Source organism: Aotus nancymaae, unplaced genomic scaffold, assembly GCF_030222135.1.
Source record: "Aotus nancymaae isolate 86718 unplaced genomic scaffold, 86718_ANA_hifiasm-v0.15.2.pri h1tg000036l, whole genome shotgun sequence".
Taxonomy (NCBI): domain Eukaryota; kingdom Metazoa; phylum Chordata; class Mammalia; order Primates; family Aotidae; genus Aotus; species Aotus nancymaae.
In genome coordinates, this window is record NW_026988450.1 from 71077745 (window position 1) to 71104940 (window position 27196).

Consider the following 27196-nt stretch of genomic DNA (forward strand, 5'->3'; position numbering starts at 1 on the left):
TTGGGTGGCTGCGCTGAGGCGGAGTGTATCGGGTGCGCTGGCTCCTTGGCCCTGTCTTTGCGGTAGCAGGTCCTCGTGAGGGGTTCGGGGGTTCTGGGCGGGCACAATGGCGTCTCGGGCAGGCCCGCGAGCGGCCGGCACCGACGGCAGCGACTTTGAGCACCGGGAGCGCGTCGCCAAGCACTACCAGATGAGGTATGAAGTGAGGCGAGGAGCGCGGAGGCCTTCTCCCCTGCGGGAACCTGCGGGGCCTGGGGAACGACGCCGCCCGGCCTCAGGGTCTTGCTCCCCAGCCAGCCCCTGCGCACCTGCCAGGTCCCCTCCTCCCGTGACGGCCTCGGGCCTGTCCCCAATCCTGGAAAGCTCCATCGCCCCCGCGAGCTCCACCCCTTGATCCGCCCGGTGCCTTGAGGGGATCTAGCCCCGCGTGGGCTCCCAAGTCACGTCGATGCTGGCCCCGCTGTGTCACCTTCGAAACCGAATTTCTAATTTGAGCCTCAGCTTCCTCATGTGCAAAGGGAGAGAATAATCCACCTTTTAGGTTTTGGTGAAAGAGTAATCAGTAATTCGTGTGAAGAAAGTAGCATAAGGCCTACCACGTAATATATGGTAGGTGTTGTATTTTGGGCCGTTTGGGGGAATACAGACAGTAAAAGGCAGCCTTTCCTAAAGATGCCTCGCCTAAAATGAATTTTATAAACACTCCCATGTAAGGGGTATCTCTACATTCGATTACTAGTTCGACAAATATTACTGAGCTGCCAGCCATCATACACTGTGTTAGACACTAGGCTATAATAGGGGCCAGAAGCAGACATGGTCTTTGTAGGCATGTTATACCTTCAATAAACAGTTTTACTTAAAAAAAAAAAAGAAAGAAAGAAAGAAAAAACTGTTCCCTGCCTTCATGGAGCTTGAAGTCTAGGGGTGACTGGGTTGTTGTTTTTTGTTTTTTTTTTTTTTCACCTTTCCACATTTTCTACAGTAAATGTTTTTAAATAAAAATTTTACAATTTTTACTTCCTTAAATCCATTTATCTCTCCCAGAATGTTCACATCTTTCTCTCCGAGTTTTCAAGAATGATAAACTCTTTGAACCTTCATTTCCTTCACATCTCTAGGCTCCAGGGGAAGGGGGCCTCACAACTTAAGCAGGTGTTCTCCTGCTAGCCCAGAGCAGAAACATTGCCCTTAGGGTTATGAGGAGGATACATTTGGGACCTGAGAGAATTAGAAGAATAAGATAAGTATGTACTTCCTTTAGATGAAAAATGTAGCTGGAGAAGTATGGGCAGGCTGAGTACCTTTCCTCTCTGCCAATACATTCTCCCTCCAGGCTTTAATCCTGTGGTGCAGTCAGAGTCATCTTGCTAAACACAGCTCTGAGTTACTCTTCTGCCATTTTATTATTATTGTTATTTTTTTTATAGAGACGGGGTCTCATTTTGTTGCCAAGCTGGTCTCAGACTCCTGGGCTCAAGCAGTCCTGCCTCAGCCTTCCAAAGTGCTTGGATTACAGTTTTGAGCCACCATGCCTGGCCTCTTCTGCCTTTAAACTAACTCTTTCATAGTCTGTGCGACTTCATTTCCCACTACTCCTCTCCTACAATGTGTTCTTGCCACACGTAACCACCTGCTTTCCTGGAACACAAATACTTTTGCCTTTTTGCTTGTGTGCTCCTGCATGGAATGCCCATCCTCACTCATTCCTGAGCCTAGTTCAAATACCACCTGCCTCTAGATAGCCATTTCTGACATTCCATCCCAGGCAGAGTTGATTCCTCCTTCCTGTGTTCCCATATATCTTGGAACATATATTTACTAGAACTTTTTCACTTCATTTTCTAATTAGTTTTTTCCTCCTCTGTTCTTTGTGCCCGGCTTCTAGGCTGTTTTATTCAAATTTGTATCCCAGTGTCCAGTACAGTTGCCTGGCATATAGTTGGTGGTGAGAAAAATTTGAAAGGTACTTCTCCCTCTGCTCTGCCCCACAGTGTGACCCTCAAGTATGAAATCAAGAAGCTGATCTACGTACATCTGGTCATATGGCTGCTGCTGGTTGCCAAGATGAGTGTGGGACACCTGAGGCTCCTGTCACATGATCAGGTGGCCATGCCCTATCAGTGGGAATACCCGTATTTGCTGAGCATTTTGCCCTCTCTTTTGGGCCTTCTCTCCTTTCCTCGCAACAACATTAGCTACCTGGTGCTCTCCATGATCAGCATGGGGCTCTTTTCCATCGCTCCTCTCATTTATGGCAGCATGGAGATGTTCCCTGCTGCACAGCAGCTCTACCGCCATGGCAAGGCCTACCGTTTCCTCTTTGGTTTTTCTGCTGTCTCCATCATGTACCTGGTGTTGGTGTTGGCAGTTCAAGTGCATGCCTGGCAGTTGTACTACAGCAAGAAGCTCCTAGACTCTTGGTTCACCAGCACACAGGAGAAGAAGCATAAGTGAAGCCCGATGGACTGCTCTTGGGGTGAAGCCTGGACCTCTCATTGAACGAAGGGACAGGAATAGAGCGGTTCTAAAATCCTTTCTGGTGATTTTAGCAGCTGTGATGTTGGTACCTGGTGCAGACGAGGCCAAAGTTCTGGAAAGCTGTTGCAATCTGCTGAGGTGGCAAAACTATAATTTATTCCTGGTTGGCTAGAAATGGGTGACCAACAGCTATGAAACAAACTTCAGCTGTTTGAAGTTGGGGCTTTTTGAGGTTTTTCTTTAAGAATGAGCTTCATCCTTGCTTCCTCTCAGTCGTTCTCCCCATTTCCAGCCATTACCCCTTAGCCACCAAGACTGAAGGAAATAGGGAATAAATCAAATTCTTCATCTGTAGGTCATGGGTCAGGAAGCGGTTGGGAAGCTGCTCCCCCTCCAGGCTGTGGTCTCTTCTGCAAACCATTTTAATTAAAAATCTCAATAAAGATGGCCCTGTCCACACTGTGCCTTGTGTTTGGTGCTTGATAGAGTGTGAAAGGTGTGGCCTTAGACACTACAAGATGATGGATAAAAGCTGAGAAACCTAGCAGTGGCCATAGAAGTAGATTGGGCATGGGGAACCTAAGTCATAGTTCTAACCTACAGCTGATTGGTAAGAACTACCATGGGCCAGACATTTAATCTCTCCATCTATGAAATGGTCCATTCTCATTTATCTAGCTTAGGTTATGGGCTCTTCTTTTAATTGGATATTCACATTTACAGTGTTAATGGGTTATCAGTTAATGAGTCTGCTGCTGTATAACTGTATAATGGCAATCAAAAGAATTTTAAAGTACCTCTGTTTATGGGGAGTTTATAATCTAGTAGAAACTTGTTATTCATGTGAAACCAGTGAACATTAGCTGCATCCCTATCCTCTACCATTAGATACTAGTAGCAGCCCTCCCACTCCAGTTTTAATAACGAGGAATGTCTCCAGATACTGCCAAATGTCCTCTGAGAGAAAAAATCGCCCCAGTTGAGAACCACTGATATGGTGGAATACTACTATCTTTGGCCCAGACTTCCCCATCAGGATATACTATCCTAGCATTTGGGAGTGTTGGATGCTGAGTGATCACAAAGGATCCCCCTTCTGGAAACTGCCCTTGGTTGAAGAGACCTGCATCACATCCCAGGTTATGCCTCTTCCCTAGGGGCAACCTATATCCAATAACTAGTCAGTGCAGGGGACCTAAGGCTCAGCCCCCTTACCTCAAGGTAGGACAACTATGAAAGACCATCCCTACTCTAGAGCTTGCTGGGGGATCAGCAAATCCTCTATTGCAACTGCATCGTTGTCTTGTTTCAGGTCTTAGAGAAAAGGCTTTCCATTTATTCCCCATTCAGTGTGATGTTAGCTGTGGGTTTGACATGTGTAGCCTTTATTGTTTTGAAATATGTTCCTTTTGTACCCAGTTTGTTGAGAGTTTTCATTGTAAAGAAATCTTGGATTTTATCAAATGCTTTTCTAACATCCATTGATATAATGATATGGTTTTTGTTCTTGATTCTGTTAATCTGATATATCACATTTGTTGATTTGCATACATCGAACCATTTTTGTATCTCTGAAATGAGTCCCACTTGATCATGATCATGATTAAAAAGATCATGATCTTTTTAATGCGCTGTTGAATTTGGTTTGTGTATCTTGTTGAGAATTTTTGCCTCTATGCTCATCAGGGATATTGGCCTGTAATTTGTTGTTGTTGCTGTTGTTGTTGTATCCTTGTCTAGTTTTTGTATCAAGGTAGTGCTAGTGTCATAGGACAAGTTTGCAAATATTCCTTCATCTTCAATTTTTTGGAATAGTTTGAGTAGAATTGCTATTAGTTCTCCTTTAAATGTTTGGTAGAATTCAGCAGGGAAGTGGTCAGGTCCTGGGATTTTCTTTGATGGGAGATGCTTTATTATTGCTACAATCTCAGTACTTATTTTGGGTCTGTTCAAGTTTTTTATTTCTTCATGGTCCAATCTTGGTAAGTTGTATGTCTCCAGGAATTTATGCATTGAGTCTAGGTATTTCAGTTTGTTGACATATAGTTGTTTATAATAGTCTCTAATTATCTTTTGTATTTCTGTGATATTAGTTGTAATGTCTCCTTTTTGTCTTTGATATTTATCAATTTGGGTCTTTTCCTTTCTTCCTTTGTGTAGCTACAAGTTTGTCAATTCTGTTTATCTTTTCAAAACACAAACTTTTTATTTAATTAATCTTTTGTGTTGTATTTTTAGTCTCAACTTTATTTCTGCTTTGATCTTTTTGGTTCATTTTTCTTTCTCTTATTCTTTGAGATGCATCATTAGGCTTTTTATCTGAAGACTTTCTGCTTTTTAATGTAGGGTTTATTGCTATAAACTTCTCTCCTAATGCTGCTTTTGCCTCGGTTTCCATTTTCATTTGTTCAAGTAATTTTTTAAATTCCTTTTCAGTTTCTTCATTGATCCATTCATTGTTTAGGAACATTTTGTTCAATTTCCATCAATGTGTACCATTTTCAACATTCCTTCTGTTATTGATTTTCAGTTTTATTCAATCATAACCAGAAAAGATACTTGATATGATTTTGATTTTTTAAAATTTGTTCAGACTTGTTTGTGACCTAACATATGATCTACCCCAGAATATGTTTCATATGTTGTTGAGAAAAAGGCATAATCCACAGCTCTTGGATGAAGTGTTCTGTAAATGTCTGTTAGGTTCATTTACCCTAGAGTGCAGTTTACTCTACTGTTTCTTTGTTGATTTTCTGTCAAAATAATCTGTCTATTGCCATAAGTGGAGTTTTGAAGTTCCCTACTGTTAATGCATTGCAGTCAATCTCTCTTTTGGTCTTTTCAAATTTGTTTTATATATTTGAATGCTCCTGTATTAGATACATATGTATTTATAATTGTTATATCATCTTATTGTGTTGATCCCTTTATCATTATAAAATAGTCTTCTTTGTGGTTTTCTTTTAAAAAAAAAAAAATATTCTTGGTTTAAAGTCTATTTTATCTGATATAAGTAAAGCTACTCCTGCTCTTTTTCTTTTCCATTTGAATGGGCTGTCTTTTGCCATCTCTTCACATTCAGTCTGTGTGTATCTTTATAGGTGAAGTACATTTGTTACAGACAACATATAATTGGAACTTGTTTTTTATCCATTCAGCCACTCTCCCTTTTAATTGGAGAATTTGATCTGTTTTCAAGACTATTATTGATAAGGAAGGATGTATTATTGCCATTTTGCTACTTGTTTTCTGCTGGTTTTATGGATCCTTTCTTCCTTTTTTTACCCTCTCTTACTTTCTTGGTGGTAAAGTGATTTTCTCTAGTAGGATATTTGGATTCCATTCCATGCTATTTATTTTTAGTATATGTATTACTGGTTTTTGCTTTGTGATTACCATGAGACTTAAAGAAAATTTTCATAGTTATAACAGGTTATTTTAAACTGATAGTGACCTAACTTTGATTGCAAAGAAAAGTAACGAAAACAAACTCTGTACGTTAACACCATCCCCCTACACGTTTTGACTTATTGATGTTTCAATTTACATTTTTTATTGCCTAGTTTCTAACTAACTATTGTAGCTCTTATTGATCTTAATAGTTTTGTCTTTTAGTCCTCATACTTAAGATGCAAGTGGTTCACTTACCCCAATTACAGTAGTAAAGTATTCTGAATTTGTTTTTTCACCAGTGAATTTAATATCTTCAAATATTTTCTTGTTACACATTAGGATTCATTTTTTTCAGACTGAAGAATTCTCTTTAGCATTTCTTTTAAGACAAGTGTGGTGTTGATGAATTCCCTCAGCTTTCATTGGTCTGGGAAAATATATCTTTTGTTTGAAGGATAGCTGTCCTGGGTACAGTATTCTTGGTTGTAAATTGTGTTTTTCCTTCAGCATTTAGTGTATAACATCCCACTCTCTCCTAGTTTTCAGGGTTGCTGCTGAGAAATATGCTAAAAGCCATGTTGGAGCTCCATTGAGTGTAATATGCATCTTTTCTTTTGCTGCTTTAAGTATTCTCTTTTAGTCTTTAATTTTTGTTAATTTCGTTATAATGTATCTTGGTTGGGTTGAATTTGATTGGTGACCATTGAACATCCTGTACCTGGATGATGTCATCTTTTTCCAGATTTGGGAAATGTTCAGCCGTTATTTTCTTAAATATGCTTTCTGGGGTTTTTTATCACTCATGTCCTTTAGGAGTATTTATTACTTGGAAGTTAGTGGTATCCCAGAATTCTCATAAGCCATCTTTACCCTTTTTGACTCTTTTTTCTTCTTGCTTCTCATATGGGGCAATTACATATATTCTATCATCAGGCTTTCTAATGCTTTCCCCTGTTTGATCAGCTCTGCTGTTGAAGCTTTCTAATGAGTTTTTCAATTTTTTTTTTTTTCTGAGACAGAGTCTTGTTCTGTCGCCCAGGCTGGAGTGCAATGATGCAATCTTGGCTCACTGCAACCTCCACCTCCCAGTTCAAACAGTTCTCCTGCCTCAGCCTCCCATGCTAGGACTACAAGCAAGCACCACCATGCTGGATAATTTTTGTCTTTTTAGTAGAGATGAGGTTTCACCATGTTGGCCAGGCTGGTCTTGAACTCCTGGCCTCGAGTGATCCACCCACCTCCACCTCCCAAACTGCTGGGATTACAGGCATGAGCCACCATGCCCAGCCCAGGTGTTGTATTCTTTATTTCTAAGATTTCTGTATTTTTTAAACTGTTTCTATTTGTTTGTCAAATTTTTCCTTTTGTTTCTAAATTCTTTAACAAATTTTATTTTGTTTTCTATATGTATTTATTTCCTTATCATTCTCAACTTTTATAAGAGAATTATTCTGAATTTTCTGTTCAACATTTCATAAATCTTCCATTTTTCTGAGTCTGTTGCTAGAGCTTTGTTGGTTTCTTTTGGTGATGTCACATTTCCCTGAATTTTCACAACTGCTTTAGCTTTACATTGATACCTGCGCATTTGAGATCACAGTCATCTCTTCCACTTTTTACAGGTGTTATTTGGTGATTGCTACCTAGTATCAGAACTTACACACTGCCCTGTTTCTTCTCATTCTGGGGAGGGCTTACGGTGAGCACCAGAACTAAAACACTGCACTGGAACTCACTCACTACACTGCCATTGTTTCCCAGTCTGGGGTGAACAACAAAAGTTAAATGTTTCCCCAAAACTATATTGCTGCTGTGATGTCATTTCTCAGTCTGCAGAAGATTTAAATGGGAACTGGAAATCAATCTTAACCTTTTAGCTGCTTCTGGGCCAGGAAAAGGCCCCACATTAGCACTTGGTGACACACCTAAATCTCATTTTGAAATGTAATTCCCTAATATTGGAGGTGGGGTCTGGTGGAGGTGTTTGGATCATGGGGGTGGACCTCTCATGAATGGCTTAGGCCATGCCTTGGTGATAAGTGAGCTCTTACTCTGAGTTCACACAAGATCTAGTTGTTTAGAAGTGTGTTGCACCTCCCCATCTCTGACCATACCTATTCTCTGTCTCTCTCTCTCTCTCTGTCTCTCTCTCTCTCTCTGTCTCACTCTCTCTCTCCCTTGCTCCTGCTTTCACCATGTGATGTGCCTGCTCTGCCATGAGTAAGTTTCCTGAGGCCTCCCCAGAAGTGAAACAGATACTGGCATCATGCTTGTACAACCTGCAGAACTGTGAACAAATTAAACTTCTTTTCTTTATAAATTGCACAGCCTCAAGTATTTATAGCAATGCAAGAATGGCCTCACACACCTGGGCTTTGTGAAAAATCCATACAGGGATTTAGGCCTTCCAAGAAATTGTGTCCCTGTAGCACTATGTCCCTGTAGACTATTAGTCTCTCAAAAGTAGCATCCCCACTGATCAAAGGGCAGAGTAGCCACCAAGAACTACATGACAGTTACCGCTATCAAGTACCCTTCTCTCTGTCTCAATTCACCCCAGGTAGTTCAGCCCTCCTGGTGTTCCCAATGATTCCAGCGGGATGAGATTGTAGTGGGTCTCCCATAAGATTCCCAGACCAGGGAAGAAATCAAATGTCCACTTCTGATTTCTTCTTCTCACCTTGGAAACTGTGGGTCTAGGAAAAATTTTTGTGAGTGTCATTATGCTGGTTTCGAGGAGGGAATGGTACAATCTGAAATGACCAAATTTCTTGCTATTCACAGGTTTTCTCAATTCTGTGGGCCCAGGGGGTTTCTCTGCTTTTCCCATGAGTTCTGGTAAAATCTGGGAGTTATTCTTATATTTGAATAGTTTCTAATTGTATTTTATGGGAGGGTGATTCCAGGGGACTTTCTGTTCTGCTGTCTTGCCAATGTCTGTCCCCTAAAATGGAATTTTAGGAGCTGGATCCCCCATCACTTGGCTGGAAATAAATACCTCATCACTGGTAGTAGTTGGAGTACTGAGAGCTCTGGCATGTTGACATTGCAATTGTTGAAACTGTCACCTGTTCTGAACTGGATGAGATTCCTACAAAAGAAAATGCACTGGCTGGTGAATAGACAAAGCATTAAGAAGTTCAGGGTAACTGAAGTAGTAATTAGAAGTACAATAAAATCAGACGACTGTTGCTGGGTGCTATAAATTCATTAGAGAAAGACAATGAAAGTTTGAGGTGATTGATCTTTATTAAAAGGTGAGGAAGGAAAGTCAGAGGGTTTTCTTGTCAGTGAGCAAAGAGACTCTCATCTCCCGCAGCCAGAGAACAGAAAAAACTTAATTATAAGGTCGTGGGACTCCAGAAGGTTGACATCAAAACTGCAGCAAGGCTGCAGTGTCTGGTTAAAGCTCTGATTGGGAAGGAATGAAATCCTGATACCTGTGTGGAAACAACTGGGTCAATGCACTGAGGAACCTTGAAACATAAGATCCTCCTAAACCTTCTGGACCTGAAGGAGTAGCCCATTCCTTCGTGTTATAGGCTAGCACTCCACCCTATCCCCTACCCCTTTACTTGAAGACAGTTTGAGTGCAGAGGTCCTCAAGTGCAAAACAACAAATGATCCCCTCAGAATCTCACCTCACCTCCCCTTCTGGCCACCAGAACAATAATTAAGGTTGAGTTACAACATGATAAATCCAGGGAAGCACTAGGCCTGCTATGAAAGGACCACAGGCCAAAGAAGATGCTGGTCCTCACCAAAATACATCAAAGGAGCTAGGAAAGTCTGTATAGAACTGGATCCCAAGGGCCTGGATCAAGGGAACAGAGTATTAAGCTGGATAAGAACTTTTATTGATATGGGAAAATGATGTAACAATCTGGCAACAACCACAGGAGATGGTGTTGATACGCATCTTGGATGGCTCCTGAAAGCTTGAAGAAATTGATAGCTCACCCTGAGGGAGGTACAGATGTCAAAACTTCTTCCAGACAGTGGAGGAAGGGGTTGAAAGGCTCAGAGAAGGAGGTGTGTAGTGTTGGTATAGTACTTGTGGTGGGTACACCATTACATGACCCTCAGTGAGCCATGTCCTTGTATAATCCCTCCCCTTGAGTGCAGGTAGAAACTGACTTGCTTCTAGCCAACAGTGTCTGGCAAATGTGATGGGATAGTCATTCTACGATTATGTTACATGACACAATACTTTAGTTTGGCATCCTGGAATCAGAGATTCTCCTGCTGGCTTGAAGAAGTAAGCTGCCATGTTGTGAGAGGTTCTGCAGGAAGGAACTGCAGATCACCTCTAGGAACTCAGAGCATCACCCATCTAACCATCAGCAAGAAAACAAGGTCTTCAGTCCTACAACCACAGGAACAGAATGCTGCCAATTAGCACATGAGTTTGAAAGAGGATCCTGAGCTCCAGTTAGAAGTGCAGCCTGGCCAACACTTTGACTGTAGCCTTATGAGACCCCAAACAAAGGACTTCGGTTAAGCCATGTCCAGACTTCCGACCTCCAGACACTATGAGAAAATAACTGTATGTTATTTTAAACTGCTAATTTTGTAATAAGTTGTTACATAACATAGATAACTAATGCACTGCTTAAGGCTGGAAAACCCACCAGCCAGTAATGTCCATGGGATGGCCCAGAGAGTGCCTTATTTACCAATGTTATGAGAAATACGTTCACGAGGTGGGGCACCAGCACCACTGCGATGTTCAGTGGTGGTCATCTTCTGTGGGTCACAGCTGATGCTATTACAGACCCCCTACTAGTAAAGGGACTGATTTGGTTTCAAAATAATGAAAGCCATGTAGCAATGTTGAAGTATCAAAAATAAAGTGGTCACCATTACTGTAATGAGTGACAAGGTTAAAATATCAGCCATGGGGCCCGATCCACAAAGTTCTAGGGGTACTTGGAGTGGAAAAAAAAAAATGTGTGTAAGGTTTATGAGAAGATAAAATAAAAATTACTGCATGAAAACTCTAGTGTTCTACAGCAGTGGCCCCAGACGTTTTTGGCATCAGGGACCAGTTTTGTGGAAGACGATTTTTCCACAAACAGGGACAGGAGATAGGGGAGGAGTGGGCATGGTTTCCACATGAAACTGTTCCACCTCAGATCATCAGGCATTAGATTCTCATAAGGAGTGTACAACTTAGATCCCTCACCTGTGCAATTCACAATACGGTTCCTGCTCCTATGAGAACCTAATGCCAGCCCTGATCTGACAGGAGGTGGAGCTCAAGTGGTAATGCTCACTGACCCACCACTCACCTCCAGCTACGCAACCCAGTTTCTAACAGGCCATGGACTGGTACCAGTCCACAGCCTGGGGGTTGGGACCCCTGTTTTTTGGCAATTTCAGGCTATTCACAGGAGAGAAAAACACACCATGCAAAAATAATCCCACATATGCTAGTAAAGATGGAGTGTATAACCATGGGCATCAAATGATAGTGCAGCCATCATAAGCTGGGTTCTTCCACACTCAAGAAGTCATAAGGCAGGGCAACCCAGCAGCAATCCACTGCCACATAGCCTGAGTTAGAATTCCCTTGGCCTGGATGAAAACTGTCCACCAAAGCTTCCAGTGACTTCCTTGGTGGATTAGTGCTGATGACCAAAAAAAAAGCTCTGTAAAATATTTAAAGGAGGTTTATTCTGAGCCAATATGAGTTACCATGGCCTGGGAAACAGTCTCAAGAAATCCTGAGAAAGTGTGCCCAAGGTGTAGTTGCATACATTTTAGGAAAACAAAAGTTACAGGCACAGACAAATCAATACATGTAAGGTATACATTGGTTTAGGCTGGAAAGGCAGGACATCACAAAGAGGGGGCTTTCAGGTCATAAGAGGGAGATAGACAGACAGACAGATATCTCCCATATATTATACATATATTTCTCTCTGCTGTTTTATTTCTTCATGTGGATATATGTGGAGGGAGGGAAAGATTTTTAAATCAAATAACAATAGGGTATTACCAGTGTATACACACTCTCAAAATGTCATCAAGACAGCCTCCTCACAAATATTGAAGGGGCAGTTAGCAAATATCGGCAGGGCAGCATTTCTTCTTATTTACCCAATATAAACAGCACTTACTCTTGCTGCTGAGCAATCGGTTCATTGTAAGATTGTATCATAGCAACATTCAGCCAGAGAACTTTGCAGAGCGTTGAAACATCCTTCTGGGTGGCTACAGTTGCCCTAGCAGCAAGATGGAACAGAACAAAAACACCCAGCTGGTGTTTTTGTGGTCAGACTACTGGGCCTTAGAGACCTAAATCTGCCACAAACTGGACACATGATGGAGTAGCCTGGACTATATCCATTCCTTCATTTATTCAACAGATATTTACTGAGCATCTGCTAGGTGTCCAGGCTCAGAGCCACTGTGCAGGGGTCAATCTCCAAAGTCTTTTTCAAGTCTAACTGGAGACTCAGCATGGCACATTTGTAGAGATATGGAAACATTTATCAAAATTAGCATCTCCCAACATAGCCAAAACCTTGATCCTCTTATAAATGACTGCCTTGCACATCATCTTTCTTTGTAAAAAGAACACAGTTGTTCTGAGTCCTCTCCTTGCCCACAGAGAAGAGTTCACAATGGAAATGGGCAAGGATGGAAGTGCATTTGTCTGGACTGCTGAGTCAGCCAGACTCCTCCCAGCTCCTAGTCCAGTCTCTGCTCTCTTCTCCAGGGAAGCACGCCCTCTCTGCCACTTTTGGGCTGTGGAAGCTGATTAGCATGTTGCACACTTCAGCAAACTGAGCTTTGGAATCTCACTTGTCCCCTCAGCAAAATATCAGGTGGAAGAGGAACAGATCTGAATGCAAAGGACAATTGCATAATTTGCCTAAGTCCCAGGACAGAAACACCACATGACTTTGCTAGTTTGCTTCTTCTCTTTTGCCCTTTTCCCTAGCAAGCCTAGAAAAGTAATCCCACAGCCTAGCAACTAATCCCACACGTGACCTTTTGGCAACTGAGGATGCTTTCTTCACATGCTGGAAAACTGCAACATGGCTCCAAATTGAAATGCCTTTTGCCTCTAATTACCATATTAAAGGGTTTGAGGTTATGAGTTGAGAGGGCACTTTAATTGTGCAAGGAAAAGAAAAGGTCATTCTTTTATATTCTGTACCTGACCTACACTTCTTCATGGGCCTCATTTCACAGAGGAGTAAGGGAAAATAATAAACTTACCAACCGAAGGCCTCCCAGCCTCTTCCAGTTTAAAACAGCCTCTTTCAAGCTGAGTCACTGGGAGGCAAATGCTCAGTTTTTCATGCCCGGGTGCAAAGGAAAGCTTTCATCTTGCAGTAGCTATGGACGAGACTTCAGATGTAAGATCTCCTTCATGTAAAGTGAATCTTCCCTTGGAGGCAGCTGAGCTGGACTGGTCCCTGGGACCCAGCATAGGTATCTCCTCTGGCACAATGAGTCCTTCCCCATCCTTTGGGGCAATAAGCTGGCACCTGTGGCTGATTTGTGTGGTCCTGGCCCTTTCCTTCAGTCAAGATGTCTCTGTACAATTGCTCCTGAGCCGGGCCTCTGCTGACCCAGCAGTTATTTCGGGCTCCAAAGCTCCTCTGCTGGATTCTTTTCCCACGGCTGTCATAACAAGTTACCACAAACTACATGGCTAAAAACAGCAGAAATGTATTTCACAGTTCTGGAGGCCAGAAGTCCAAAATCAAGGTGTTGCTGGGGCTGCTGCTGTTCCTCCAAAGGCCCCTAGGGAAGAATCCTCCCTAGCCACTTCCATCTTTGGATAGCTCCCAGCTCTCCTGAGCTTGTGGCAGCATCACTTCAATGTCCTCCTCCACCTTCACACGGCCTTCTTCCCCGTGTCTCTGTGCCTCAAATCTCCCTCTCCTTTTCTTTTCATAAAGACACTACTCATTCGATACAGGACCCACCCTAAATTCAGAATGACTTTATTTCAAGATCCTTAATTACATCTAAAGACTCTATTTCCAAATAAGGTCACATTCACAGGTACAAAAGATTAGGACTTGGACATATCTTGTGGGGGGCCATCAAGCCAGTACACCCTCCAAGGGCCATCTGGGAACTACTAATTCCATTACCCCTCTTATCCCTGTTTGCAGGCTGCAAAGAATCAGGAGTGCTGGTTCATCAATTGAGAAGTGTCCCTCAGCTGTTTCTCACCCACTGCTCAGGTACTATGATGAGGCTGGACTCTCTGTACATCCTGGTAAGCCTGGACAAGAGTTGTTTCTCCTCTAAGATGCATTAAAATTTCTCTGGAGTTTCAAGCAAACCCTCCTACTCCCTGCTTCTCTATGCTTCCTCATCCACCTTTCTCCCCTACAGTCAGCCTCATCTTCCCTATTCCTTGGAAGAATGTCTTGAAAGTAAAATGAACTCAAATTCAGAAAACCTGAGTTTGAACTCCAGGTCAGACATTTATTAACTATCTATCCTTAGGCAAATCATTGCCCCTATTCTGAATTATTCAATGCCAGACTCCAACCGTGACAGAGACACCCCAGCCTTCAATCCCCTCATTCAAGTCAGCGAGCCCCTTTCCACCAAGGAGAAGTCACCTGCCACATAATCTTCACTGAGCCACAGCTCCAGCTGCCCTGACACCTCCACCTAAGGGGAGACAGGCCATCCTGAAACCCTGCCTGCAAGGACCACAGCTTGTGAGCTGCCTAAAAGTGTCTCCTGCCCATTCTCATCACAGGACTAAGCGGCTTCCCAGTGGCCCCAGCTCAACACTGGGCCATAACCTTAGCTGATTATCCATCCTCTTCTAAGGGACATCCAAGGCCTTTTTTAATCACATTTCACATCCTCCATCATCTCAGGCACCGTAGGAAGTGCCATCATTACATGATTTTTGTTTTTGTTTTGTAGACATGGGTTTTGCCATGTTGTCAAACTCTTGGACTCAAGCAGTCCATCCACCTTAGCCTCCCAAAGTGCTGGGATTGCAGACGTGATCCACCATGCCTGGCCCCCATCATCATATGGACACTTATTTTCATACTGCTGGTGCATCCACTAATTAAAACCACCTCCCATCCCTCATCTCCCCTCAGAACCTTTCCACAGAGCCCCCCAAACTCAGGCTTTTACCAGCAAACTCCCCTTCATCCTCAATATTTTCTCTGAACATTCCAGTCACCTTCCTCCACTAACTAAAATCGAGCCAGTTCCTAATGGTTCCACAGTCTTCTCAAGCAGAAATGATTGTTTTTCTCCCCTAACCCGTAAGCCTCAGGGTGTGGAGGCGGGGCAGTGATATACTTTGGATGTGGTTCCCTCCCAAATCTCATACTGAAATGCAATCCCCAGTGTTGGAGATGAGGCTTGGTGAGAGGTGATTGGATCATGGAGGTGAGTTTCTCATAAAGGCTTAGCACCCTCCCTTTGACATCTTGTGATAGTGAGTGACTTCTCATGAGATCTGGTTGTTTAAAAGCGGGTGGTACCTCCCCCCTCACTCTTACACTCCTGCTCTGGCCATCTCATGTGCCTTCTCCTACTTCACCTTCTGCCATGAGTAAAAGCTCCCTGAGGCCTCCCCAGAAGCTGAGCAGATGTCAGCATCATGCTTCGCATACAGCCTGCAGAACTGTGAGCCACTTAAACCTCTTTTCTTTATAAATTACCCAGTCTCAGATACTTCTTTATGGCAATGTGAGAACAAACTAATACAGGCAGGTGTCCTCTTTGCTCCTCATTGTTTGTTCCAAGCTATTTTTCCTTCCTGTTCCATCAAAAACATACAAAACCCTCACCTCCTTTGAAGTTTACTTTACCCAGTTTTATCATCACTTCCTCTCATCTTCTCATAACCTCAAGCCCCGATTCATAATTCACTGATGACTTCAGTGCCTGGCTCATGGTCCGCCACTTCACAACCGCCCTTATCATTCCCAGTGAGTTCAAAATCACATAAATGACATATCCAGCACACCTGTCTTTTACTTCCTTGGCTCCTTAACTCCAGCCATTTTTCTTCCACCCCATCACATCCAACCATTCATGTGAAATAAGTAAATGGTGGGAGAAGCTCATTTAAAAATGAATTAATCAGCCAGGGACAGTGGCCATACCTGTAATCCCAGCACTTTGGGAGGCTGAGGCAGGTGGATCACCTAAGTCCAGGAGTTTGAGACCACCCTGGCCAACATGGTGAAACCTCATCTCTACTAAAAATATAAAAATTAGCTAAGCATGGTGGCACATGCCTATAATCCCAACTACTTGGGAGGCTAAAGCACAAGAATGGCTTGAACCCAGGAGGCTGAGGTTATAGTGAGCCGAGATCATGTCTGCACTCCAGCCTGGGCAACAGAGTGAGACTTTGTCTCAAAAAAAATAAAAAAGAAAGAAAAAAGAAAACAGAATTAAGCTATATGGAGAGATAAAGCCTTTGCTCAGGTGAAGTTAGTGCACAGAAGTGAGGCTGAAGCAGAGTCAGGAAGACCTCCCAGAGGAGACACCACTGAGGAGAATTTTGATATATAAGCAGGAGTTAGAAAGAGATTCATGAAGGAAGGGGATTTTATTTGGAGATGGTAGATATACAAAGATACAAGAGTGGAATGAATTGTGGCAATAGGTTTATTTGATTACAGTGGAAACTTTGAGGAAGGGGGCACTGAGAAAGAGGCTTGGAGAGACAGGCGGGGACTAGATCATCAAAGGCCTTGAATGCCAAGCCAAAGAATGCTTGGAGAATGCTAATCTGAGAATGCTTGGAGCCATAAAGTGTTTATTTTGGGGTAGATAGCTTCCAACAATGGTCGCCAGTGATTCCTTCCCTCCCTGTACACACATGATGCTCTACCTACCAAGAGATAGGATGCCTTTCCATTCCCCTTGGACATTGCCTAGCCTCATGATATGCCTTGTCCTGTAGAGTATGACAGAAATTACACAGTGCCATTTCTGGAGTGAAACTTGAAGATATCAGGCAGCTTGCTATAAAGCAGCTAAGATTCCTGAATGATGTGACACCATGTCTGGAGAAAGGCCATGTGAAGGAGCAGTGAGGTGCCAGACATGTGTGTGAGACATTCCTGAACCTCTCAGCACAGCCCAGCTGCCAGATGGATACAGCTGGATGCGTGACTCCCAGCATATACCAAGCAGAATAGAAGAACTGCCCAGCTGAGCCCTGCCTGCATTCTTGACCCACTGAATCATGAGCAATGGTCAATCATTGTTGCTTTCCGGATGATTTGTTATATAGTAGCAATAGACAACTGAAACACATTTCATTTTATCTTCAAAGTAATACAAAGATATAGTATTTCCTCCATACAGATATGATGAAAATGAGGCTCAGCAAATTACAGAGCAATAAAGGATTCTAAGAGGCATCCAAGATTGAACTTAGCTTTTACTGACTGTAGAATCCATGCTTTTTTCACTAGACATAGGGAATGAGCCTGGTATTTCACTGAAAGTTTGGATACAGTCAGCCTCTATTCTGATTGATCTGGGGTTCCTTCCAATTACTCAGGGCCTTTTCCTTAACAGTTATTAAATATTTGGAATACTGCCCTTGCCTGGGAGCACAAGATTATGAGGCAAGAAACGTAACCATCTTTGGAACATGTTGGAAGTCTTTCCAGTTTACAGAAAACATCCCCCAAGTCTTGTTTTCCTGGCCTTACCAACCTGGCTTGCTTTGGATACAATCCGTACCTGAGGGTGAGGCCCAGAAGTGACATCTGGTCCTTCCATGTCTCCATGACATATCTCATACACAACCAGAAATGGCTATCAGCAGGAATGCCCTACAGGCCAAACAAAAATGCACACAGTAATAGATGAACATTTCCTTTTCTTTTCCATTTCCCATCTTTCTCTCACTTTTATTCATAGCTTTTGCTGTCTGTTTTATTACATGGGAAAGCCCCTTGGAGTATCATTTGGAAGTAAAATTATTTCATTTAATCCAAGGTATTGCTCTTGGAAAAAGGTTTTATTTCTTGTACTTGAAGCTGGACAGTAAACAAAATGCTTGTTTTTCCCAATCCTAATTTCTAACCTTTCCTTGTGTCTTCACAGTTAAGGGAGCTAACAAATGTGTACTATGCCCCATCATTTACGGAGACTTTGCCTAGAGCCTGGATGGAAAAACAGAGATTTCTGCTTAAATTTTACTCGACACACTCATGGAAGAAAAGGCAGTGAACTAGTTATGCTCAGGTAGTTGTCTTCAAGTTTTTAGGGAGTTGTTCTCCCAGGGTGAGTGGTTCCAAGAATAAGGTACAAATTATTTAGTTCTACAACATTTTCAGTGACTGCATCCAGCACATGAGAACTTTCTATGCAGCTTAGCAAAACAAGATAGGCATTGACTTTGGAATCAGAAGAACATTCAGGTTCTTCTCTACCCATTTCAATCAGACTGTTACCCCCACCATTTTAACAACGTCACCGATGGCATGTCAAGGTCACTAGTGTCTGCACCTGACCAGGTCCGACAGTGGATTTTAATCCTCATCTTACTCAATAGCACCAAGTGGCACTGCTGATCCTTCTTTTCATGAAACACTTTTCATACTGGGCTTCTAGGCAGTTCCACACTGTTTTTTTCCCAATCTGTCTCTTCCCTCTCTCCTTCACTGGATTCCCCTCTTCCTCCTGACCTATATAGATTGACAGGTCCTAGGCTCATTTCCAGCATTCTTATTTCCTTTCTCTGCTCTCATTCTCTATGTGATCTCATCTAGTCCATGGCTTCAAAGTCAGTCTGCATGCTGAGGATGCCTACATTTTATCTTCAAATTCAGTGTTTCCCTTATTAGAAATGTCCAAAATGGAATTCCTAATTTTCCCCCTTAACCCTGCTCCTCCCTCAGAATTCTACAACTCAGCAAATGGTACAAATCCTTCACTAAGGTGCTCAGACCAAAACCCTGGAGTTTGTCTTAACATCTTTCATATCCCACATTTATTCAATTAGCAAGGCCTGTTACCACCTCAACCATTTCCACCCTAGACCAAGCCAGCTTCATTTTTTTTTTTAACTGTGACAAGGTCTCACTCTGTCACCCAGGCTAGAATTCAGTGGTAAGATCACAGCTCACTGCAGCCTTGACCTCCAGGGGTTCAAGCAATCTTCCTGCCTCACCCCTAACCAGTTGGGACTACAAGTATGTGTCACCATGCCTAATTTTTTTGTGTGTGTATTTTTTGCAGAGACAGGGTTTCACTATGTTGCTCAGGCTGGTCTTGAACTCCTAAGCTCAAGTGATCTACCTGCCTTGGCCTCCAAAGTGCTAGGATTACAGGCATTAGCTGCTGCACCCAGCCACTGGCTGTTTTTGTCTTGATTATTGCAATAGCCTCCTGTGGTTTCCAAGAATTTGCTTCTCCTTCCCCACCCCACTGATACTAGGCTTAGCCACATGACTTGCTTTGATCGGTGAAATGTGATGGAAATGACACTTGTCGCTTCCAGGCAGAGGAGTTCAGAAGCAGCATGTGATTCACCGTGATCTCTGGAGACCATCAATGGCTCCAGATGGAGCTGCTTCATCAACCTGGGTCCTAGAGTGAAGATAATGTGGAACAGACCTGCCAACATGGAGTATTGTTCCCGTGGCATTACTCAGCCCATCCTGATGAATACACCTACCCACTTGACTTTCTACTTCCATGTCACTGCCCTTCCCAACATCCACCCAGGAAATTCTCCACGTAGTAGTCGAACGAATATTTTGCAAGGGTAAATTAGATCATGTCATTTCCCTACTTCAAGCCCTGGCATTGCTACCTGCCTAGGAATTGATGACCTGCGGTTTTCAAGCTCTCCTATAAATATGAACTGGGTTCTTGGCATACAGTCTCCACAAAGTCACCACTGCACTACTACCTAAATAGAGATATCCCTCATTCCCTTTCTCTAAGTATAAAATGGAATCCAAACTTTGGTCAAGCTTTCAAAAGACATCCTTCTCACTAATTCTCCCCAAGGATCTCTGCTTTGCTCTGAGAGAATGATAGGCAGCCATGCCAACTTCCTACATCTATTATCAATTCTGAAAATGTTCCCATTTCCTTTGAGCTACAGGCTAAAACATCTTCTCACTCTCACCATAAAATCATTCAATGCTACAAGAGGATATTATAGACTTCCACATGTAAGTAGTGGATGGAACATAAGCATTCTTTCTGCTCCCTCCAGAAATTCCGATAAAAATTACAGCAAAGGAAATTTTTTTTGAGATGGAGTTTCACTCTTATTGTCCCAGCTGGAGTGCAGTGGTGTGATCTCAGCTAATTTTTGTATTTTTGTAGAGATGTGGTTTTCACCATGTTGACCAGGCTGGTCTCAAACTCCTGACCTCAGGTGATCCTCCCACCTCAGCCTCCCAAAGTGCTGGGATTACAGGCATGAGCCACTACGGCCAGCCGGAAATTTTTTTTAAGTATTAAACCTCAATGAAAAAACTAACCAGAAAAAAAACATGAAAGAATAAAATCTGGAGCTCTAAAAAGCAGATGAACCAGTGATAACTCACTTAGCAGACCTGAGAAAGCTGAACCCCAAGCTGACAATAAGAGCAAGCCCGATTTTCACTGCAAAATCCCAGGGTACCACTGGACATGGGTAGAAAGCTGAGTCTGTTGACACGATGACAGGCTGGAAGTGTGTTTAAGAAGCAGATAGACCCTCCCCAGGCCCCTCATCCTGCCCCTTCCCCAACCCAGCCAGCTGAAGGCTTATTCCCTGGAAAGGATAAAGCATAATGGGGGACATACGGCATTGTTGAGGGCAGGGACAGTATAGTGAACACAGGAAGTTGAAGTGAGAGGTCACACACTGAATATGAGGACCTCAGCTCTCAGAGCATAAGAAGCCAGACTTAACACGCTGCTTGCCAGAGACTGAAGCACACCTCTCTAGGAAGTGTATATACTTCAAGGAAAGATATAGCAGCACTAGCAACAGAATTCCCCTGGAGAAGCAGATTGGCCAAATCATCTTACAAGTGGTGAATTCAGAGTTAACAAGTTCCACCCCCCACACACTGAGTTTCTAATTTGCTTTTAAGTGTCTCATTTCAAAGTGTGAGCCTTAGTTGATGATCACCAGAACTCCGAGGAAATTCCCTAACTTGAAAAATATCGTTGGCCATTTAACAACATGGGGTTAAGGGTACCAACCCCCATGCAGTTGAAAATCTACATATAACTTGACTCTCCAAAAACTTGACTACTAATAGCCTACTCTTGACTGGAAGACTTATCAATAACATAAACAATCACTAAACACTTTTTTATGTCATATGGATGATATACTGTATTCCTACAATAAAGTAAGCTAGAGAAAAGAAAATGCTATGAAGAAAATCATAAGGAAGAAGAAATGTCTGTATTATTTGTTGAGTGGAAGTGGGTCATCACAAAGGTCCTCACCCTAGTCATCTTCATGCTGAATATGCTAAGGAGGAGAAGCAAGAAGAAGGGTTGGTCTTGCTGGCTCAGGGGTAGCAGAAGCAGAAGATAATCTACATATTAGCAGACTCAGGCAGTTCAGACTTACATTGTTCAAGGGCCAACTGTAAAAGGCCAAAATATAGGAGTGGGAAAAAAAGCAACTTATAGAAAACTCTGCAGAGAATAAAAACTTCAAAAGGAAACTATTACCAACATCCTTAGACAAAAGAAGTTATTCTAATTTCTTAAATAAAAACAATATTCTAGCAAAAGGAAAACAATTATAAAACAAGAGAGTAATTACAAATTCAAATTTGACAGCCAGGATGAAAATATCAGTCAAAGAGAAGATAAATTTAGGGAAATCTCTTAGAAAGTAGAATGAAAAGTCAAAGAGATGGAAGATATGATACAAAAGACAAGAAATACAGAAAAGCATTCTAGGAGCTCATCAACTGAGTAACTAAAATTGCAGAAAAAGAACTTGAAAAATAGAAGGAAAAAAACACAAGAAATAATCCAAGACATTTCTCAGTACTGAAGGGCATGAGTTTCTATACTTAAAAGGTGCAGTAAATAGATAAAATAGATAAATAGTCAGTACAATAGATAATAACTCGATACATTTAGAAACAATAGATAATAAGTAAAATAGTCAGTACAATAGCTAAAAATAAATTCACACTAAGTTCCGTCATCTTAAACTTTCAGAACAATAGAGATAAAAGAGGCAATTTTAAAGCTTTTCAGAAAAAGCAAAAATGATTGCTCAAAATACCAAAATGACCGTGGATTTCTCAATAGCCACACTAGAAGCAAACAGATAACATAACAATCACTTTAGAATTCTGTAGGAAAAAATTATTTCTAGCCTAGAATTCTACACCTATCAAAGTTAACAATTAAATATTTGGATAGGATACAACCATTTCAGACATAAGTCTCAAAATAATTACCTGCCGTGAACCCATTCTCAACAAGCTACTGGAGATCCTTTGGCAGTTCATACGCATGACGATTGGGTGTTCATGTCCATGCGTGAGATGTGTGCCTCCCTCAAACCTTGTTATGTTGTTGGCACATTTCCCATTTGAGGTGAAAAAGAAAAAAAAAAGGAAACTACTAGATAAGTTCAAAATGAGGAGGCAAAGCAAGAAAGAGGAAGACGTGGAGTCTGGGAAATAAGAACATCAATCCAAGAAAGAGAAAGGAAATCCCAGAGATAAAGGCGAAGGGAGATCCAAGTACGGCCATGGACTCAGCCTGGAAATAAGCTAGTCCAGGTTGGAGCAGCTCAGTAGGGCACAGGAAAGATGATACCTGATGTGAGTGAGTTTATTGAGAGGAAATTTACACAGCTGAGGAGAAAGTTTGGAGTGAATTAGTGATACAAAACAAAGGAGGAAAAAACAATATAACAATTAACACCAGGAAAAACCTAAAGAGTGTGCAAGGAAGTAAAAGCAAGCACATTTCATCTGTGAAGAGTATTTATAGGGGCAGGAAAATACACACACTGAATACTCTAAGCAAAATTAGGAAATGACAGTAGTGGGATAATGGGAGCATGGCGGTGGCAGGGGGGTCAGGAATTGTGCATGATGGGGCAAGGTAGAAGTGGGCTAAGTTAAAATGAGATGAGATAAAGGCAAAGAGAGATCCAAGTACAGCCATGTTCACAGCCTGGAAATAAACTAGTCCAGGTTGGAGCAGCTCAGTAGGGCACAGAAAAGATGACCAAAGTTGACTTTTGCTAAGTCAATACCACAAACTACAGAAGTGTTATTGTTTAGAACAAAGAAAAATCATGATTCAGGGAAGGGATCTCAGAGAAAAGAGATTAGAAATAGGTCTTGAAAAAAATGGGCTGGATTTGAATGAATGGAGGAATGAGGGAATTCCAAATGCGGATCCAGGAAAGGAAGATGTCGTCTTGGCACCATGAAGAGATTACAGGTTTCAGAGCCTAGACTTTTGAGTGAAAGGCTAACAGTTAATGCTTATAGCATTCAGCAAAAAAGAAGGAGCACTATAAGCATATAGCAGTGACATGGAGGCAATACCAAAATAATCAGCTACAAGAGCTGAATGTGTTGATTCTAGGAAGCAGGAAATGATAGATCAAGAGAAGGGTTTATCGTTTCTCATTATGCCTTCTAAAATTATTTGACCCTGAGAATTGTGTATGCATATAAAGCAATCAAAGTTAAAACTAAATTTTAAAATGATCACACGTCAACAATAAATTAAAAGGATGATTTTAATTTGGCTTCTCTTTTTTATGTGCACACATAGACACACGCTGCCATTTGGGCAATACATTTTGTAAAGCATCTAAATGCATGACAATATTTCAGAAAAGTGTTAATGATGGCCTGGGCCAATCTGTCTTTTGTAAATAATTTCTCAGGCAAGTATACTAATTAGAGCTAAGATACGCAAATGACACAACAACCCACCAACCAAGAGCATTTGCTGTTCATCTATTGAATATATAGCAATAAATATTCAACATTCTGTGGGGTAAACAATCAAGTGTAAGATGTGGTTTCTGATATTATGGATTTTATGATTCAATTAAAGACATGAAACATAAACTTGTAAAGTTAAATGACAGTACAAAATTTACAATTAACATTTCATTTAAAAAGTAAAAGATGTTACAAGATAATACATGACTTTTGCTAAGTCAACACCACAAACTACAGAAGTGTTAGTGTTTAGAACAAAGAAAAATCATGATACAGGGAAGGGATCCCAGAGAAAAGAGATTAGAAATAGGTCTTGAAAAAATGGGCTGGATTTGAATAAGTGGAGGAATGGGAGAATTCCAAACGTGGACCCTGGAAAGGAAGATGTCATCTTGGCACCATGGAGAGATTACAGGTTGCAGAGTCTAGACGTTTGAGTGAGAGCTTGCTCACCAGAATGGAAAGGCAATTAGCCTTTGGCCTGAGGAAAACGACTTATTCAGAATAAAGTATTTCTATCACCCACAGTGAGGCCAAGGATTCAGTCAGATGTCCTGTTGGGATATGTATCCATCATTCTATGAGCTCAAAAAACCCCAGGAATGGCTTCAAATCCATGTTACAGACCCAGATTCCCTGGAAACAGCAATTGCCTCTTAGCAAAATCATTAATTAGGGCATTGCCTTGATTCCACTGTGAATAATAAAAACACGTGCACAGACTTCTGTACTTTGATGAAAGCATTAGGGTGTGATTTATGGGGCAAGATGCTCTCTGGGGAATATAAATATGTAAGCCTTACGTATTTATAAAGTTCAAACATACTACCTCTTCAATGGCTTTCAAAACTAAAGTGACCTCGGTTCAGTCAAATAAATAGGACAGACGTGTAAATTAGCAAAAGAAGTGCTCTGACATTTATGCAAGGCTTAGATCCAACAATGGACAATATCTGGATCCGTGGGAAGTCAGAAGCGTTCTGTATGTAGCTATCGCCAGACAAATCTAAACACTTGGTAGGCACTGAAAAAAAACTCTTACTGATTTAAGTAATTAAAGGGGATCTGGTGGGCAGATGCAAAAAGACAGAAGTCGCATCATGAGGCAAAGCTGCAACAGGAGTCTCTAGCCAGTTCCAGAAGAGCAAGTGGTTATATCCACCAGTGCCCAGAAGAGGGCAGCCAAGAGCTGCTCAAATGGAACTTTCCTGGGAAGGACACCCACTTGGCACCAGTCAGGGAAAACCGTCCTCTTCCCTGCACAGAGAACAGAATCAGCCCAGAACTGATTGGTTAAGTTTGGGGAGAAAAAAAGCAGGGGTGGGAAACATGGACTAAAGATGTCCAAGACAGATGAAGAACCAGACCAAGAAGAATTATGAAGCCAGAGAATGGAAAAGCAAGACAGCAGCCAGTGGTCAAAGGAACAAGGTGCAGCTCTGACCATGCCACTCCCCTGCTCAAAAGATTTCAGCGGCTCCCTACTGTCCATCACACAAACTCTTTAGCCTAATATTCAGGGCCTCGCTATAATCTAACCCTGACCCACCTTAAGAATCTTGGGATTTGCTAGGTTTTCTATCATACACTCAAGATTCCAAGCAAACCAACGTCTTTTTTGTGACTTTCCTCCTCTGCGTCTTTGTTCCTTCTGTTCCTTCACTCCTCTAAAAAATGAGTGGCTGCCACATGCTAGTGATGGGAGGGAGGGATACAGGATCAACCAGAAGAAGTACCCACCTTCAAAGCTGCCAGGAAGAGACAGAAATATACAGTGCCATGCACTACAGCGAGGGAGGCAAGAGTGGATGGGGTGGAGAGAGAAGCAGCCAAATCAGGCTGTCAGAAAGGCTTCTTGGAGGAGGTGACCATCCCCCTGAAATCACTTTGCCTTTCTTCTCCACTCATCTAAACCTTCAGCGCCTGCAGAAGAACCATCTGTTGTTTTCATCTGCCTGCCTTTCCCCACTCCTGGTAAAATACTCCCATCTCCTCCTTTAGGAAACTGCTCCCTACTCCATCTGCCAAGTAGGCTAATATGGTAATGTGGTTGACCATATTACCCCATCCCCTGATCCACAGCGGTTGGTTCAAGGAAGATCCTTCAAGACAAAGACAAATTAATCAGATGCCTTCCTGGGAGTTTTCCTCTCCATTTTGGAATCAAAGGAGTAGCTAGCTTTCTTCTTCCCCTGGATTGGAGGCTGACAGGGTAGATTCCAGAGTTGCTGGTGCCATCTCCCTTGCCCTATGGAGGATTCTGAGAGAATACACTGGAAAGAGATGGAGATAACTGACGCTATACAAATCCCAGAATTCAGTTGCCCTGAATTAGGGCTAGGCCTCCGCTCACTGTGAACAGTGAAAGCCCGATTCCAGAGCTTAGCCAAAGGAGTTTGTTTTTCTTGGTTAGCAGGTGATTAAAAGGCCAGTGGACAAGCTTTGCTGCTCTGGCTCCATGATGACATCAAAGACCATTTTGCTCCACCACCTTCATCACATTACCCTCCTCGTGCTCCAAGATGATTGCTGCATCTCTGGGGGTTTTATCCACACTCCAGACTGGAAGGGCAGAAAGCATGTGCCCATTAAGTGTATGCCTTTTCATCAGAAAAAATAATATATTCCCAGAAATCTCAACCTGTATCCTTCTGCTTACATCTCAATGTTCAGAAAAGGGTCACATGGCCACCCCTCACTGCAAGGAAGTCCAGAGAGGTGAGTAGTTTTAATTGGGCATGTTGAGACATATTGAGAGGAAATACACATCGGGTAGGTAACGGGCGGTATCTGCTACAACTCCTAAATGTCTTTGTACACATTGGGTAGGTAACTGGTGGCCTGCATAAACCCACACATTCTCCTTTTTGCTTGAGCTAGTTGGAGATGGGTGTTTGTAACTTTCAATCAAAAAACCATGGCTAAGACACCCGCCAAATGCCGCCCCCACCATAGAGCCTCCCTGATCCCACTGTATCAGACTGATCTTGGTGTCTTCAATTTCCAACAGGTCCTTTTCCCACCAGCAGCCTGAGGGAAAGAAATCACAGGGACGGGACAGTCGCACCTGGGCAGCCAAACCCCACCGCCACAGCCAAAGCTGGCAGAAGAACCCAGCCAGCAGGATTCCTGGAACCTAGCTCTCTTCTCTCTTGCTTCACCTGCAGGGGTCCACAAAAGAGCTGTTTCAAAGCCATCAGCACCATGAACCCGGCCACTGCTGTTGACCGCATACCCTGAACCCAGCAGTAGATACTATCCAGGTCTTGCTGCTGGCAGGAAAGGGGGAGACAGCAACAGCCCTAATTTGCCGCTAAAACACTTAAACATAATGGGATACATCTACAGGATGAAGCACTAGAAATGAATAAAAGGAGAATGAGGAA

The 27196-nt window shown here is 42.4% G+C and overlaps 1 protein-coding gene and 1 non-coding gene across 4 annotated transcripts; both read left to right on the forward strand.

Annotated features, from left to right (window-relative positions):
* LOC105716782 (protein jagunal homolog 1) lies at positions 1 to 27196 on the forward strand. 3 transcript variants are annotated; one of them, XR_010345617.1, is made up of 4 exons: positions 108 to 195; positions 14013 to 14119; positions 17959 to 18099; positions 26821 to 27196. XR_010345617.1 is itself a non-coding variant. In XM_012451582.3 (2 exons), the coding sequence occupies exons 1-2, from the start codon at positions 107 to 109 to the stop codon at positions 2455 to 2457; spliced, it is 552 nt and encodes a 183-aa protein (XP_012307005.1). In that variant the 5' UTR covers positions 1 to 106; the 3' UTR covers positions 2458 to 2945. The 3 variants fall into 3 exon arrangements, 1 of the variants encoding a protein (XP_012307005.1); XR_010345618.1 differs by having other exon boundaries at positions 14013 to 14084; positions 17959 to 27196; XM_012451582.3 differs by lacking the exons at positions 14013 to 14119; positions 17959 to 18099; positions 26821 to 27196 and adding an exon at positions 1995 to 2945 and having other exon boundaries at positions 1 to 195.
* LOC135278183 (small nucleolar RNA U13) lies at positions 22330 to 22435 on the forward strand. The gene has a single exon (XR_010345735.1). It is a non-coding gene; the product is annotated as a small nucleolar RNA U13 (small nucleolar RNA).

Bases quoted from the DNA above. Each gene is read 5' to 3' on its own strand.
- LOC105716782 (XM_012451582.3), top strand. From the start codon at position 107: ATGGCGTCTCGGGCAGGCCCGCGAGCGGCCGGCACCGACGGCAGCGAC. The intron at 196-1,994 runs GTATGAAGTGAG...TCTGCCCCACAG, and splicing joins GCCAAGCACTACCAGATGAG to TGTGACCCTCAAGTATGAAA.